Genomic DNA, 14,969 nt, shown 5'->3' on the forward strand with positions numbered 1-14,969 from the left:
TCGATGTTTGTCGGACGCACGCATCTAACCATGAATGGTACGCGCTCGGTGTCCGAGCAAGACACGAGCTTGGCGGCATGGGACGCGCGCTCGACGGCCACGAGGCGTGTGCGACCGGCAGCGCGGAACACGCGTTCGGCGGTCACGACGCGTGAACGCCCGACGACGCGGAGCGCGAGCTTGACGGCCGCGGAGCGTGCACGCCCGACGACGTGAGACGCGCCCCGGCGGCCGTTGAGCGAGTGCCCGACCGCGTCGGGCGGAAGCCCAACAGTAGGCGGGCGCGAGCGCCCAACCGCGTCGGGCGGACGCCCAACGGCAGTTGGGCGCGCGCGCCCAACCGCGCGTTGGGCGCTCGCCCAACGCTGTTGGGCGATCGCCCAACAATCGTTGGGCGGTAGCCCAACGTAGTGTTGGGCGGCCGCCCAACGGCTTTGGGCGACGCCCGATTCTACTCGGGCGTCGCCCATTGTTCCGGAACACGTTTCCCTATATATACAACCCTTACTAACACTTTTGTGAACCCCTCCAAAGCCCCCATCCAATGAAGCGCTTACTAAAATCATTGACGAAGTAACAATAAAGAAAACGACGGTGGTCTGAAGTCGCCGGACCTGTACCGGAAAAGGTCTATTTTCACAGAGGAAGCCATCATAGCTCCACCATCACTGGCTTTACTTGAAGAAAAACAGTGAAAGTAAAACCATTGATGAAGTTACAGTAAAGAAAATGATGGTGGTCTGAAGTCAGTCGGACCTATACCGGAAAAGGTCTATTTTCACTGAGGAAGCTGTCGTAGCTCCACCATCACTGGCTTTACTTGAAGAAAAACACTGAAAGTAGTCTGAAACACCCATTTTCCCAAAACAACCCCAAATCCCCATTTCTCAAGATCCGAGATGCCAAAGATCAGATTTTTACACTGTTTTGTATAGATAAAATTATGTAAAATGTTCTTCGATATACAGCACTGCCAATCCTTACCCAACAACGACTACTGCTACTGTGATGGAGATAAGCGACGATGAGGTAACGAGGGTGGAAGAAACGCAAACGAAAGACACATATAAAATTATTATAATTTTAGGTTTTTTAATTTATAATTTTTAATCGGATATGAACTCTTGCTTATGTGTATTAATTGGTACACTGGGCTTATTTTTATTAGTTACAAGTTACAACTAGATTGCCTAGTTGGAACTATGATAGTAGGATATAATTTCTCAATACTTTTAGGCTTCAATCATTATTCAATCAAAGCTTGATCGCTTTGCTTCTCTGCATGATGATGATGATAGGCACAGTAAGCATGGAGGAAGAAAGCCAATTTCACTCAGAACTTTCACTATTCAACTGCTTAGAACTCAACACTATCCACTCAATTCCAGTCCAATTACACAGCAAAGGAAGGCCAATTAAACTAGCATGGAAGAAGGAGGAGTTATAGCCAGATCATTAATTTCAAGTCATGAACTCGTCGATGAAACAACCACCGGTTCTTCATCTCTCACATTTAGGCTTATCTTCAGCTCTTTAATCATTGTTTTGGGTTCTTACATTGCTGGAGTTGCTGTAAGTGTAATTTCTTTCAATTTGGTTCAATCATCATATATTATGAGCAATGGGGCTAATTAAAATGAAATTCAATATCTAAAACTCACATTGGATTTTAGAATTGAAGTTTGTTCAAGTGCTCGGATTTCAGAAAAAATCCGAGGGAGGATGAATGCACGATTTTTCGTTAAATTCCTCAATTTGGATAACCTAATCTTACATTGGCCTTTTGCTTAAACTGGTGAAATTTTGTGACTGTAGATGGGATTCTCATCACCTGTTGAATCTCAAATTTTGGATGATTTGGGCCTTTCTTTGGCAGAAGTAAGTATCTACGCTACATTATTGATTCTTGAAAAGCATATCCTAAATGATTAAGTGTGATAAGTGTTTCAAACCTCTCTCAACAACTTTTGCTTCCTTTAATTTTGATTACAGAAATTACACTGCAGTTTTTAATTTTCTTATTTGCAGTATTCCCTCTTTGGTTCAGCATTAACAATTGGGCAATTGATAGGTGCAGCATTATGTGGGAAGATAGCTGATGTTATTGGTCGTCGAGGAGTAAGTAGCCCAAGTCCTTTTCTATACCCTTCAATTAATGATCTCAACTACATTTTGATCTTTGTATCATCTAAAAACAGGCAATTTGGTTTTCAAGTTCATTCTGCACTCTGGGGTGGGTGGCAATAGGACTATCTAAGGTAACCTTATTGCGTAGCTTCTTTGATTCATTTATTGGCTATTGTTTAATGACAAACAAGAACGTGTACTCCCTTCAAGGCTACGGTCAGCTGTAATTTCACATTTCATATGAGGAAGTTTTGGTTTTGTACTTATTAATACCATAACAAAATAGCATGAAAGCTTTTGTTCCTTGAAAATCCCGAATTCAACCAAGTCTGACAATTCTCGTTTCGGTAGAAGGTATTCTAGGCCCCTGAAATTCACTAGTGATGTTTAAATTTACCCCATAATTAATTTTATGAGTAAATTAGTCCACTATTTTCGATGCCAATTCAGTCTAATTTGTAGCAAATTAGAGAGAATATTGTGAACCAGGACTGTATTTATAACAAAATTCTAAAGAAAACATCTCAAACAGTTCATAGTACTAAATTTTGAACCTGATTAGTTATCGAGTTCAAAATGTGGCTGAACTGCCATAATTTGAAAGTTATGGCTAATTTGACGATGAAGTTAAATTTTAGATAAATTGAACTTTCCTGACAAGTTCAGATAGCAAACTGACCAATAATCGGTCTCATTTATTAGATTCTAATTTTTTACGTGATGTTGTCGTGTGACCAAGAGGTCACGGGTTCGAGTCTTAGGAGCGGCTTCTTGCCAAATAAATTGGCCTGGGAAGGCTTGCCCCAGTCCAACCTTGTGGTGGGACCCTTCCCCGGACCCTCGCTCAACGGGGATGCGCAGTGCACCGGGCCGCCCTTTTATGTGTTTTGCTTTTTCTAAGCGTAATGTAAATCTTTTGCAGTCTGCTTGGTCACTTGACCTCGGAAGATTTTTAATGGGAATAGCTGTTGGAGTTATTCACTATGTGGTTAGTATGTTGAACTTTTTTAGGTTCGATGATCATGCTTACTCTATTACTAGATACAGATGGATACTTTTAATTTGCATTCTGTAGGTATCTGTTTATGTCGCAGAAATTGCACCTAAGAATCTCAGAGGAGCACTTGTCTCAGTCAACTCGGTAAATTTAACAATATGAAGGTATATGAAGTTTGGTGTTATTTTATTTTTACCTTAATAATTTTTCATTTTGTAGCTTATGATAGCTGTTGGCATGTCAATTACATATATCATCGGTTCCCTCTGTCATTGGCGCACATTGGCTCTAATTTGTAATGTTATTTGCTTCTTTTCTCTTGAAATTTCAAATCTTTGTACGAAATAAATCTAATAATAAAAGTCTTTTAATTATTTCATTCCCAGCTCTTATTCCATGTCTAATTCAATTCATTGGGGCATTCTTCATTCCAGAGTCTCCTAGATGGCTGGTAAGTCCAAAGAAAACTATCTTGTTATTGTTCAAAAATCAGTCTATTCTGAACAAATTAATATAATAGTCATTGGAACACACACGCAGGCGCGCGCACACACACACATATATATATATAAAAGCATGTATCTATAGCATGTACGATTTGAATAAATGTGAACTAGTTATATATGATTTCTCTGCGGATGCTAATCTTTTCTGTGGTTGTTGATCTAATTCTGGATTTTGTAGTTTCTTTAAATTTTCATCAATTTTCATTGATGACCACAGTTTTCTGCAGGCAAAAGTTGGTAGAGAGAAAGAGTTGGAAGTTGCTCTCAAGCAACTTAGGGGAAAGAATGCAGATGTTTCTGATGAAAGAGCTGAAATCATTGTAATATTTCTGGCTCAACACTTGTGCACAAGGAAAACCTCATTCGAATACCAGAATTAAACATAAAATTTGTATTCTTATTGCTTATGATTTATGTTTTCGATAAATTTAACAGGATTTCACAAGAAACTGTGATAGGGTAGCAGAAGGTGGAATTAAAGTGTTGTTTCAGAGAAAATATGCCTTTTCAATTATTGTGAGCATCGTACGATAGTCCTTGCTTGTTTGCTTCTTTGTGCAATACTTGTTGAGTAACTTGATCTTGGGTTAGGTTGGGGTTGGATTGATGGTGCCGTTACATCTTGGTGGATTTGTTGGATATGCATATTATTTGAGCTTGATTTTGGAGTCAGCTGGTAATAAAAGAGATGAAAAGGATGCTTAATATGATGATTTAACTTGCATCATCAACGTAAGTATCTAAATATATAAGCTTCATGTTCTGGTGTCTTGCAGGTATGTCCAGTGAGGTTGGCTCAGTAGCTACAAGTATTGCCCAGGTACGCTGGTTTTCTTCCGCCCTGCTTCACCACTCTGCACTCTCTTTATATTTTCTTCTCTTTCTCGAATGTGCTTCAACGCTGTATTGCATTAATTTGACTCTCATTCTTAGCTGTTACTTCTGCTACAGATACTGATGGGCATTTGTGGTCTGGTCTTGGTTGATAAATGTGGAAGACGACCGCTTCTATTGGTTAGCATTAATATTGAAACCTCTTTTTTTCTGAATTTTTGTAATCAGGAGGTAAGCCCTATAAATACTTATATGTTTCCAGGTTTCTTGTAGCATGCTGTGTTCGGGTTCACTTCTTACAGGCTTGTCGTTCCTGCTAAAGGTTATTCTGAAGATCTAGAAAATACATTGCCTTCTTCTCATTTGGCCTTTCATGGCTCCTGACATTGTACATATAAATTTGAACGGCTTAAATGGTATCGGAATGCAGGGATATCATCTGGGGAAGGAAATCACTCCTGTTTTGGTACTCATAGGAATACTGGTTTGACTACAATACTCATTTCATAGAACTTAGAAGTTACAAACTTGTTTGATGTGTTAATATTAAATTCTGCAATTTAGGTAGTCTTTTCATCTTTAGCATTAGGAATGGGAGGAATACCGTGGATGATAATGGCAGAGGTATTGCAGTGTAGCTTGGCATCTCAAATGCATAACTCGATTATAAGCAACTGGTTTGCCCAACTTAAATGCTGTCTTTCTTTGTCAGATTTTTCCTGTAAACATAAAGGGTTCAGCTGGAAGCTTAGTGAGCATGATGAGTTCGATTGAATCAATCATAGTTGCATACACCTTCAACTTTTTGTTCGAGTGGAACTCGGCAGGTAAAGTGCTTACTAGCCAACTATGCGTGGGAGGCCAGTCCTACCTCAGTTTTGAGAGCGGACTGTCACTCCCAAATGCTTGTGACTGAACATCAAAATCTGGTCACAAACGAATATCTAGGAACCCAGTACTTTAGAGACCGAATGCATTCGGTGTCTAAGTATCAAAATCCGGTGTCTAAGTCTGACTTAGAGGCCGGAAATTCGGTCTATAAGTCTGTTTTTTTTTTCTTGTAGTAAGAAATAACACTTGTTTACATTAAGTGCAGGGGTATTCTTCATATACGCAACCGTTGCTGCTTTCGGGTTAATATTCATCTCAAAGTTGGTGCCAGAAACCAAGGGGCGAACACTAGAAGAGATTCAAGCATCATTGATTGACCAAAAATGGTAGAAAGGGATAAACATGTGAGATGAACTTTTGATTTTCGCATCTTATGATGTTTCCACAAGCGGGCACAAGGAAATAAGCATTGTAATGAATTTCAAAGAGTGATCTTTCAAGACTTGAAGTTCACTGAAATGTACTTAATATTTTCATTCTTTATGCTTGTGCATTGCCTTCTTGTTTTCTATTTAATTTTCAATCATTCTTCATATAATATATAATCTGATACTCTCTTCTATAGCATTAGTTGATTACCTTTATGAGGAGAGTGGCCAGATGTAACAATCTGGCCAATACCATGTAGATTTTGTCCGTTTTGGTCTGAGTCTCATTTCTTGGACCACCTTGCTTTAAAACGTATTGAAATTTTTCTAAAATAGGCTGACCAAGAATCAATAATGATGTAAATCTCATCAATTCAAATTTTGTGGATTTATGTAGCAATAACGATGCCAAACATTCCAAATTCATGTTTACCTCATCAATCACGCATGCCAAGTTTATATATAATAGGCACAGTTTGAAAACACTACACACAACCAAAAGATACCCAAATGGGATGTGAAAGCCTGTCCATGGAATCGAAAGATCCCCAAATTGCCTACCTATATATGTGTCGAAGACCTGAACAAGAATAGTCTTAGTATGATTAACTTGTACTCGAAGGAAAATTATGTCATGTGTAAGGTTTTTTCGACAATCTTGGTGGAGTGGTCCAAAAACGGTACATAGGATTGAAACTCGAATCCGTAGACTCTTTCGACCTCCATAAGGATATGTTTGTCTCCGAATTTGTAGGAGTCATTGAACCTAGAATCTGAATGATGTTCAACAACGCCGAACAGAACCTCTGGTAGACTACTTGGCCCAGTTACACCACATGTCCTCTCCGGTTAAGTCTATGAACTTGGAAGTATCCATCAATGCCATGGTCAAAGGAGCGAACGGCGAATCTCCATGACATAAGTTCTACATCGATCCCTCTTGATCATTTGAAGAGCTAATGGATGGTAACCGCTTGTGCTATTGGTGTCGATAATAAAGTAGAGAGATAGAGAACTTAGAGAAACAGATTAGTGTTTATGGTTTATATTTTGAACTTTGAATTCCTAATATTTAGACTAGCCAAAATCCAAAAGCATTCATTAAGTGTTTTTATTTTTACGAGTCTTATGAGTTGTGTCTTGTTAGAGAGCTAAAGTTGATAAATATTTACTATTTTGTTTTTGTCTATAGTTATTAATTATTTTATTTTAAATTAAAAAATAATAAAATATATATAAAATTAAAAGATAATCGAGCATGTTCGTAAACTTTTAAGTCGAGTTTAAGGAAGTTCAGGCTTAATGTCTCGAGCCGAGCCACTCGATGGTTCGAATAGTCTCTATTTGGCCTTATTAACGCTCCAATCTCCGCTTATTGATATCGTAAGGAATTTTTTTAAAGGGGATATGATAAAAATTTAATCCAATAATTATCGGAGAAGAGTGAATTTAACCACTATAGATAGTAAAATTTGAAATCTCATTAGTCAAAGATTAAAATAAGATTTTTCCCTTACAAAATGAAGCTTAGGATACGTAATATTGGAAGTACAGGGGGTATAGATGTATATTAATTGAGTGCACGTTTTGCAATTAGCAAATCATCACAAAATCATCGAAAGACTGAGAATTGACCTCATCAATCATAAATAACAAGGAATATAGTAAATAAATTTACGTATGATAAGTAATAAATCAAAACCTATTTCAAATGAGAAAGATGACTTAAATTTAAAATGTAAAATTAAAAGGGAAGAAGAAAAAAAAACGGGTTTAGCCGTTTTCTATATGTATATCTATATAATGATTGATAAGGGCGGAACCAAGGACAGGAAGGGTTGGTCGTTTTCTATGTGTATATCTATATAATGATTGATAAAACCTCATAGTAGGGTAGCCTCCAACTGCTCCGCTCCAATAAAATCTTGGATTGCCATAGCTAAGAGTCCCTCTCCAACTATGGCGATCAAGAAAGAAGATGGGGGCAAATCCCAATCTTCTTTCGGTTTATCTTTTAAGTGGGTTATGCACAAAATGATATTGTTTTGGGCGTGGTCCACGTAAAAAAAATTAAGGAAGGACAATTAATTATGTCCTTCCTTAATTTGTAAACATAACTGTCAGAAAAGAGGAGAAAAGAAGCGACATCGTCGGTCCAAAATCATTTTGAGGTTTTATTTAGGGTTTTTATTCATTTAAGGATTTTGAGTTATTTAAGGTTTTTATTTGATTGCATTGATATTAATGTGATATTTAGAGGTTTTAATTGAATTAATGATTATTTTAAAAAATAGTAATTGAATTAATGATATTTTAGGGTTTGATTTAGGGGTTTAAATTGAGTTGATGATATTTTAGGGTTTGATTTAGGGATTTAAATTTTAGGGTTTGATTGAATTGAAGGGTTTAAATTGAATTGAGGATATTTTAGGGTTTGATTTAGGGATTTAAATTAGAATTTGATTAGCGGTTTTGATTTCAAGGGTTTAAATTTTTTTATTTAATTCAGTGTTTTGATTGAATTGATAATTTTAAACTATAAATTAATTGAATTGATATTTACTAAATGTCATAAAATTAAGAACCTTATTAATTAAACTGAACCAAAAGAAAAAAAGGCTATAGAATGATAGATTTTTATGAACAATGTATTTGTTTTCCGTGTAAAAAAACAAAAACATCATTAAATCCTTGATTTTTTATTTGGTCTCATTAAGTTTTTGATGATAAAAAAAAAAAAAAGTAATTTTGAACATAAAATTTAGTTAACAGACGGTTACTTATTGCAGCTACATTCGAAATTTGTATTTTTTTATTGTTTGAAAACAGTTTTGCATGTGTAATACTGCTTGGATTGAGGTTAGTGGAGTTAAAGGGAGATTATTTGTGTAACCTTGCTTGGGAAGGAGTTTAAATGGAGGTTATTTTTCTAACCTTGCTTAACCTTGCTTGAGAAGGAGTTTAAGTTTAAATGAGGGTTAAATGGAGGTTCAAAAACCTCCAATTTCAGTTCCACCAAATTGGTGGGATCCGGAGGTTCTCTAATCTCCCCTCCCTTCCCTTCCCCTCCCTTTAATTAACCTCCCCTCCCTTCCCTTCCCTTCCCCTCCCTTTAATGAACCTTACGAAACTTTCATCCAAGCAGACCCTAAGAAAACTGTCAAAAATATTTTTTTAATAATTTTAAATACAGATAAAGTTAATAACATATTTTTTTAACAGAATTAGATGTTCACACCTTACTAATTTGATCATCAATGACTTAGTAAGATAAAAAAAATAAATGATAATGTATCTGAATAAAAGATTAAAAATTTAATGAACCAAAAAAATGAAAGATGATGTTTTTTTTTTTCTATTATTTACCTGCAAATTGCACCAAAAGAGGCCGAAATATACAGACCAAAAAGACATGTGACAATTTGGAGAAAACGGTACCAGACAGTCCACAACAAACAATCTATGATTAAAATTAAATTAAACTAAATCAATGAACTAAACAAACATTTCAAAATCATGAATTGAAGTCTTTGAACTTCTGCTGTAACTGACTGAAACTACCTTTTATATTTACTAAAAAATATCCGAAACGAGAAACTAGAAGTCTGTTTTCCATCTTTGGTCTGGGTCGTAGAATCAAGGGCAAAAATGGAAGAAGATGAGCTGTTACCAAAGTCCACAATTGCTGTTGAAGTAGTAGTTAATCCCATCAATGGATCTTCTGCTTCGGCTTCGGCAACTCCAATTGTTATTTTCAGCACCATTATTGCAATATGTGGCTCCTTGGGTTCTGGCTGCGCTGTAAGTATTTTATGTCTCCCATTTTAAAGAACTCTGCTAAATAGTAAATACTGCTTTGGATTCATTCAATTATAAGCTAATCTATTAATATTAGGAGAACACCGAGTGTACTATATCCGTCAAATCAAAAGAAAATATAGGTTTTGTTCAGTAAATATATTTTTTTTTTGTGGGGGAGATTCAAAAGAGATGGTTGGGTTGGTTTTAATGTTCAATTCCTTTTTTATTGATATTTTTATTTCTAATTACTAGCTTTTAATCTCAAATAAAATATAGCCATCAAATATAATTGTCCTTGTTTATTATTGGTATATTACCCATTTAGTTCTCTAAACTAAGGTTTCAAAGTCAATTAGGATTTTAAACTATCTAAATCATCAATTATGTCCTTGAATTAATAAAAAATCATCAATTGAGTCACAATTCTAAACAAGAGGTCTCATCGAAAATCATTCGGTCCAATAGTTTCAGACCCCTTCTCCAAACTCATTTTGAACCAACACAGAAATTATTACAGTCTACATCAAACAGTCACAATTTCTTATTTTAGGATATGATGCGGACTCAATTGATGATTTTTGCTTAGTTCAATGACTTGACTGGTGATTTTGATAGTTTAGAACCTTAATTGACTTTGAACCTTTAGTTTGAAGATCCAAATGGTATAATGCTTTTATTATTTTTCAAAAACCTAGTCAAATCAACTAATAATAGCTAATGTAATTAGAAAAATATACCAATTAATGAACATGATTGGTGTTACTAAAGAAAAAAAGGAAACAAATACTCCAAAAGGTGAATAAGTAAATATCAAATAAGTTTTTTTTTTTTTTTTCTTGATGATAAATATCAAATAAGTTGAGAGGGTAAAATTACTTATATAAATTTAGAGGGTCAATGGCTCAATTTAACTAAGTTCAACGGTCTACTAAACACCATCAAAGTTTAGGTTTCTTGGAATTTAGTATCAGCAAACGGATAATTCTTCACTGAATCCGTGCAGATTGTGAATAAAATGAAATTACTGACGGAATTTGTATGTCTAAACGTTAATTTCCCTCGGAAAATTTTCCTTCATAAAATTTCTCACCGGAGTCGGATGTACAGAGAACATGATCCAATTCCCTCCGCGGGTGACTTAGCATTTGATCATGATGAGATTAATTAAGCTTTCCCGAATTGATGATTGTTTTTGTTGAAGTCAGGATATTCATCACCAGCTGAGACTGGAATCAGAGAGGACCTCGACATGTCTGTAGCAGCAGTAAGAGTTTACTTCCCTTCTTACCCTAAAATTAAACCCTAAATTAAGCCAAAGATCTCTTTTGTTTGATGAGCAATACATTTTGCAATGGCAGTACTCAGTTTTTGGCTCTCTGGTTACAGTCGGAGGAGTGATTGGTTCTTTATTAAGTGGAAAAATGGCTGATTTCATCGGAAGAAGATTTGTATGTTTCTCTCTAATTACCCTTTTAACTTAATTATATCTTGTTCAGCAAAATCAAATTCTCAATTTTACATTTCGATGAACAGACAATGTGGGTTGCTGAATTTTTCTTCATCCTGGGATGGCTTTTTATCATTTTCGCACAGGTTTTTCTCCTTCTCTTTCATTCTAATTTTGAAATTGAGCTTCTGATTTCAATGGAATTGATCTTTCTATGAACATTTGCAGGGCTCTTTGTTGCTTGATCTTGGCAGAATTTCAATGGGGATTGGAGTAGGGATTATTGCTTATGTGGTAATAATATTTTCTATTTATTCAATGTCCAAATTCAGAGGCGTATCTAGCACAGGGCTCGGGGGCTCCGGCCACCGGCTCCACCTTGAGTAGTATTGCTTGGTTACTTAATACCCTCTGAATTTAGTTTATGTTGACGTTTTTGTAGTGTAATCTCAATATATATTATAAATCTAAGTCGGACACTGCGCCCAAGGCTAAACTTAGCCCCCTATATATCAATTCCTGGCTCCACCACTGTCCAAATTCATATTTTTTAGTTTTATTTTGCATAAACACGATTTGTCTTCGACAAATGAGCAGGTACCGGTATACATTGCAGAAATCACGCCTAAGAACATTCGTGGAGCTTGTACTAGTGCTAACCAGGTAAAAAATTGAATTATAATCACACTTGTAATAAAACATAAATCATATACTAACACGTGTCACTTTTCGGACTAAAATCTTACAAACTTATTCTTCTTTTTTCTGCAACTTTGTCAAGTCTACAGTTCATGATATGTTGCGGCCTTTCGCTAGCATTTTTCGTTGGAACTGTTGTTTCGTGGCGCGTTTTGGCTACAATATGTATGACTTGTCACACTCACACTCTCTTTTTGAAGCCAGTTTTTGTTAGGAAAGTATTGATTTTGTTTTCCGGTTGGATGACAAGGTGTTGTTCCCTGTGTATTGCATGCTTTCGGTGTCTTTTTCATCCCGGAGTCTCCTAGATGGTTGGTAAGGCTTCAAAGATTGAATCTATAGTGTAGAAAAAGGTTGCAACTTCTTTGTTAAGCACGGTTACTACTCGTTACAGGCGAAAATTGGTCGAGAAAAAGAGGTGGAAGCAACTCTGCAGCTCCTCAGAGGAAATGATGTCGATATTTCGCAAGAAGCAGCTGACATTAAGGTAAAAAATTGGCGTAAGATGATGATTTTTCTGTCTTTAATCTCGATGAACGATAGTTACAATACGTGCGTTAGTACAAGATCGGTAAATGTGATTGTTTTCGGTTGTTTTCAGGAGTATACTGATACATTTCAAGGTTATTCGCGGACAGGATATTCAGACTTGTTTCAAAGGAGATATACTCGTGCTCTTATCGTGAGTCTACAATGAAATTCTCGAGTTTGGCTTCTGTTTTCTATGTGATTAATCTGATAGAGTTTTGTTTGTTCAGATCGGTTTTGGCGTAATGATATTTCAACAATTCGGGGGGACTAACGGAATTGCATTTTATGCCAGATCAATTTTTGAAGAAGCTGGTACTAAATTATGATAGGTTCAAGTTATGAATACAAGTTGTTACAAAAAAATGTGGCCTGATGTTTTGCTGCTAACAGATTTTTCGAGTAATGTCGGAACAGTATCAATGGCTATCATTCAGGTAGGTTGCATTACAATTACTCAAGGCAGCAGGATTCTGCTTTCGAATTTCCGATTAGATGATTCTCGATTTCCTTTTGCAGCTTCCGGCTGTTGCTGCTTCTGTACTCTTAACCGATAAAGCTGGAAGACGACCCCTTCTCATGGTTAGAATTCTGGAGAATTTGCTTTAGATTTTATGATAAACCGTAAGTACTTAGTTCGTCCCTTTTCTAAACAAATTGCAGATTTCTGCCTGCGGAATGTGTTTAAGTTGCTTCATTGTAGGACTATCATTCTGCTTGCAGGTTCGTAAGCAAACTAAATTAGAAAAGTCGCGAAGAATTTTTCGATTTTCGATACCATGGAGATAACTGTTTAGCTGAAAATTTTGTGCTGGTTTGAGCAGGATTTCCACAAGGCAAAGGATGTCACTCCAATTCTAGTGTACATAGGCATTATGGTAAGAAAATGTAATTTCTGATACCGATAACACGATTTATAGAGAAAATCCGTTAGATACAATTATCATTTTTGTATCATTTATAGATCACATAACACGATTATGACACTGACAACTTGATACTGATAAAACTTGTTTTTAACAGGGATTTAGTGCAGCCTATCCATTTGGGATGGCAGGAATACCATGGCTTTTAATATCTGAGGTATAACTAGAACTAGCTCTGTAATGCCTAAAAATTGCTTCATTTATAGTGTAAATTAATGACAGAAGAACCATTTTTTCAGATATTTCCTATAAACATAAAGGGTGCAGCTGGAAGTCTTGCAACTGCAACGAACTGGACGACATCGTGGATCGTTTCGTACTCGTTCAACTTTATGATGGAATGGAGCTCTGCAGGTACTTAAACTCCTCCTGCAACTTAGTGTCCATTTCGTTCTCCTTTTCGTAGCTACTTTTTGTTTTTCCACTTCGAACAATAGAATACAAGTTTTGGATTAGGATTGAGAACTAATCTATCTGCTGCCAACAACAACAAACAGTAAACAACAACATTTAAATCAAACAAGCCCGTAACTGTTTGATTCTCATAATTTGCTGTATTTTTTAGGAACATTTTTTATATTCTCTGGCATTTGCGCGATGGCCGTAGTGTTTGTTGCCAAGGTTGTGCCTGAAACAAAGGGGAGAATGCTGGAAGAATTACAAGCATCACTTACTAGTTACTAAGTTGCAGGAATAAGAGAAAATTCCCCAATTTGAATTTAATAAACCTTGTGAGTTCAATTGTATTTCCAATATGTATTTTTTCAGAAAAGTTTGATTGCAATAGAAAAATTCCTATTCTTTTTCAGATTTTTCATCTTTGGATCCCAGCTTAACCAGGAAGCATTAAACTTTTAGTTCAATTATATCAGGTTTCTGTATGAAAAATGCATAAGAATTTATTTGTACTTAAATTTTCTATTTGAGATGATTAGTGGAAACGTCCATGATATAGTACAGGGTAAATTACATACGTGGTGTACAAATTTTCTTTTGGTGACTTCCTACTAAAGTGTACAGCCGATACTTGTGATCGGTCAACGTGAAATCAATGCTCTACATCAGCGATTTGATCTTCCAGAAAAAAAGTTGACCGGTCAATGAGCAATGTCAGCAATTTTTGCATTTTAGGGAGGTCAAATTGCAGACGTGGCGCATTTACTGATGTTGTACACCACATGTGTAATTTACTCTTTTGAAATTTGCACACCTTCTGTTGACGAAAACAAACTCATCTTACATTAATGATCATTGAAATTGCATTATGTGGTAAACGTTTTGTACATAGGTTAAATCCTCCGATAATCATACTAAAATACCTTACCCCATAGTAAAAATATGCAATTCATAATTTCTCAGAAATGTTCAATGATTGATAACAATATATATATATATATATATATATATATATATATATATATATATATATATATATATATATATATATATATATATATATATATGAAAAGCAAAACAAATTTAGTTCCATGATTTATTCAAATAAAAATGAAATAGAAAAAAAAAACTCTATGGTATTTTACATTTTGATACATACACTTCATTTCTTATACGCAAAACAAATTTAGTTCCATGATTTATTCAAATAAAAATGAAATAGAAAAAAAAAACTCTATGGTATTTTACATTTTGATACATACACTTCATTTCTTGTACTTAAAAATACCTGAGTTTAGTGATGACTTAACACTAAAGTACATATGATTTGTTACAATAGGTTAATCATTGTCAAATCTATAAGAGCACCTACCGTGGATGAGTTACATTTTTTGTATAACTTCATTAAAAACCCACTTTTTTCAAAAAAATCTAATACACTTAACTACC

At 35.6% G+C, this 14,969-nt stretch overlaps 2 protein-coding genes across 5 annotated transcripts; both read left to right on the forward strand.

The window, feature by feature from the left end:
• The first annotated feature begins 536 nt into the window (after window positions 1–536).
• On the forward strand, window positions 537–5,864 carry LOC136205228 (sugar transporter ERD6-like 5). Of its 4 annotated transcripts, none has more exons than XR_010675864.1 (19): window positions 537–1,029; window positions 1,299–1,572; window positions 1,816–1,878; window positions 2,029–2,118; window positions 2,199–2,258; window positions 3,050–3,115; window positions 3,203–3,268; window positions 3,344–3,419; window positions 3,511–3,575; window positions 3,858–3,950; window positions 4,066–4,146; window positions 4,222–4,306; window positions 4,407–4,450; window positions 4,582–4,644; window positions 4,738–4,786; window positions 4,895–4,948; window positions 5,029–5,088; window positions 5,177–5,291; window positions 5,561–5,698. XR_010675864.1 is itself a non-coding variant. In XM_065995733.1 (19 exons), exons 2-19 carry the CDS (start codon window positions 1,426–1,428, stop codon window positions 5,683–5,685), a joined length of 1,413 nt encoding a protein of 470 aa, XP_065851805.1. In that variant the 5' UTR covers window positions 537–1,029; window positions 1,299–1,425; the 3' UTR covers window positions 5,686–5,864. The 4 variants fall into 4 exon arrangements, 2 of the variants coding, with proteins under 2 accessions (XP_065851805.1, XP_065851806.1); XR_010675865.1 differs by having other exon boundaries at window positions 4,895–4,930; XM_065995733.1 differs by having other exon boundaries at window positions 4,727–4,786; window positions 5,561–5,864.
• A 3,281-nt stretch (window positions 5,865–9,145) lies between these two features.
• Window positions 9,146–13,959, forward strand: LOC136205229 (sugar transporter ERD6-like 7). Its single transcript, XM_065995735.1, has 18 exons — window positions 9,146–9,524; window positions 10,726–10,788; window positions 10,883–10,972; window positions 11,058–11,117; window positions 11,200–11,265; window positions 11,569–11,634; window positions 11,760–11,835; window positions 11,921–11,985; window positions 12,065–12,157; window positions 12,272–12,352; window positions 12,429–12,513; window positions 12,592–12,635; window positions 12,718–12,780; window positions 12,862–12,921; window positions 13,023–13,076; window positions 13,222–13,281; window positions 13,364–13,478; window positions 13,690–13,959. The coding sequence occupies exons 1-18, from the start codon at window positions 9,372–9,374 to the stop codon at window positions 13,806–13,808; spliced, it is 1,413 nt and encodes a 470-aa protein (XP_065851807.1). The 5' UTR covers window positions 9,146–9,371; the 3' UTR covers window positions 13,809–13,959.
• Window positions 13,960–14,969: the final 1,010 nt, after the last annotated feature.

The sequence above is a fragment of the Euphorbia lathyris genome, chromosome 9 (assembly GCF_963576675.1).
Source record: "Euphorbia lathyris chromosome 9, ddEupLath1.1, whole genome shotgun sequence".
NCBI lineage: Eukaryota > Viridiplantae > Streptophyta > Magnoliopsida > Malpighiales > Euphorbiaceae > Euphorbia > Euphorbia lathyris.